The 1,091-nt window shown below is 41.0% G+C and overlaps 1 protein-coding gene across 1 annotated transcript in view; it reads right to left on the minus strand.

Moving 5' to 3' along the window:
* Positions 1-774: 774 nt before the first annotated feature.
* The window catches only part of VSX1 (visual system homeobox 1), a 7,317-nt gene continuing 7,000 nt past the window's right edge, over positions 775-1,091 (minus strand). The window contains exon 6 of the mRNA XM_008583605.1: positions 775-1,061. Coding sequence (XP_008581827.1) covers positions 775-1,061 — 287 coding nt within the window. The remainder of the gene's footprint in view (positions 1,062-1,091) is intronic.

The raw sequence follows: 1,091 nt of genomic DNA on the forward strand, positions 1-1,091 counted from the left end.
TTTATTTTAAAATAATAAGTAAGTGGCAAAAGAAAACACAGGAAAGGAAACATTCATGAAATCCAAGTCACTAAAGTGCTTTCAAGCATAAATTTAAAAAGACCAAGAAGCCTGGTCTGACCTTAAAACACTGTTTCCAGATATTCAACAATTGTTTAAATATGGTCCCATGCTATTTCAGAGGGGAGCACAAAGTATGGCTTTCTCTGCTCTTTGTTTATGAGTTCCAATATGCATAGACTATCAAATGACACTCAGGAGAACACAAAAATACTGCCTAACAAGAAAATGGAAATGTCCAAGGCCAAGTTCAAGGTAAAGATACTATAATTCATTCATATGTCTGCCCAGAGTCCTCACTATAACACACCTGATTCTTCTGGAGGTTAAACAATTTTGTATTTTCTAATTCAGAGCGAGGATGTCAGACACTATTAATCCACACAGTATATTGAGCCACATCTCAAGTGATGCCCAGCAATAAAAATGCTTTTTAACTTCAAATCCTCCTTGCTCAAGTTCTGCGAAAGATAATTAAATTTTTATTCCCAATTAACTGATTCAAGAGCGTTTAAGGAATGGTTTCCATTCTAGAACAAAATGGAATTTTCCCTAAGTCACCCATTTGTCCCTTTAAAGCAAGTGGGAATGCATTTTGTTTGGACACCATAAGAAGAAAATCAAACAGATTATTTGTCTTGGACCACTTTTGTCTTTTGAAAAATGCCAGTGAGGAATATGCACATTTCTAGTCTTTGAGGGTGGGGGACCTCCTCAGGCTACCACCTTCCCTGGCTGGAGCCCCTCCAGGCCGGTGGAGTTGGAGCTTCCTTGAGCACTGGCCCCCAGATGCACTTTCTTGGTCTCCTGCCGGGCAGAGCTGGAGAGATCGATAGCCACGTCTTCCAAGCCATTCACAGGGCTCGCCTTGTCCAAGCCTCTCTGGGGTCCTGCCTGACTCTGGCTAGAACCTTCTTTGAGCTGGTCAGAGCACCAGAGTCCTGCTAACTTGTCTTCACTTCCTGGTTTCCTTATCATCCCCATGGATTTTTTATGCATTCCTTGCAAAAAAGAAAAAGGAAAAAGGAAAA

Source organism: Galeopterus variegatus, unplaced genomic scaffold (assembly GCF_000696425.1).
Source record: "Galeopterus variegatus unplaced genomic scaffold, G_variegatus-3.0.2 Scaffold2977, whole genome shotgun sequence".
NCBI classification, from domain to species: Eukaryota; Metazoa; Chordata; class Mammalia; order Dermoptera; family Cynocephalidae; genus Galeopterus; species Galeopterus variegatus.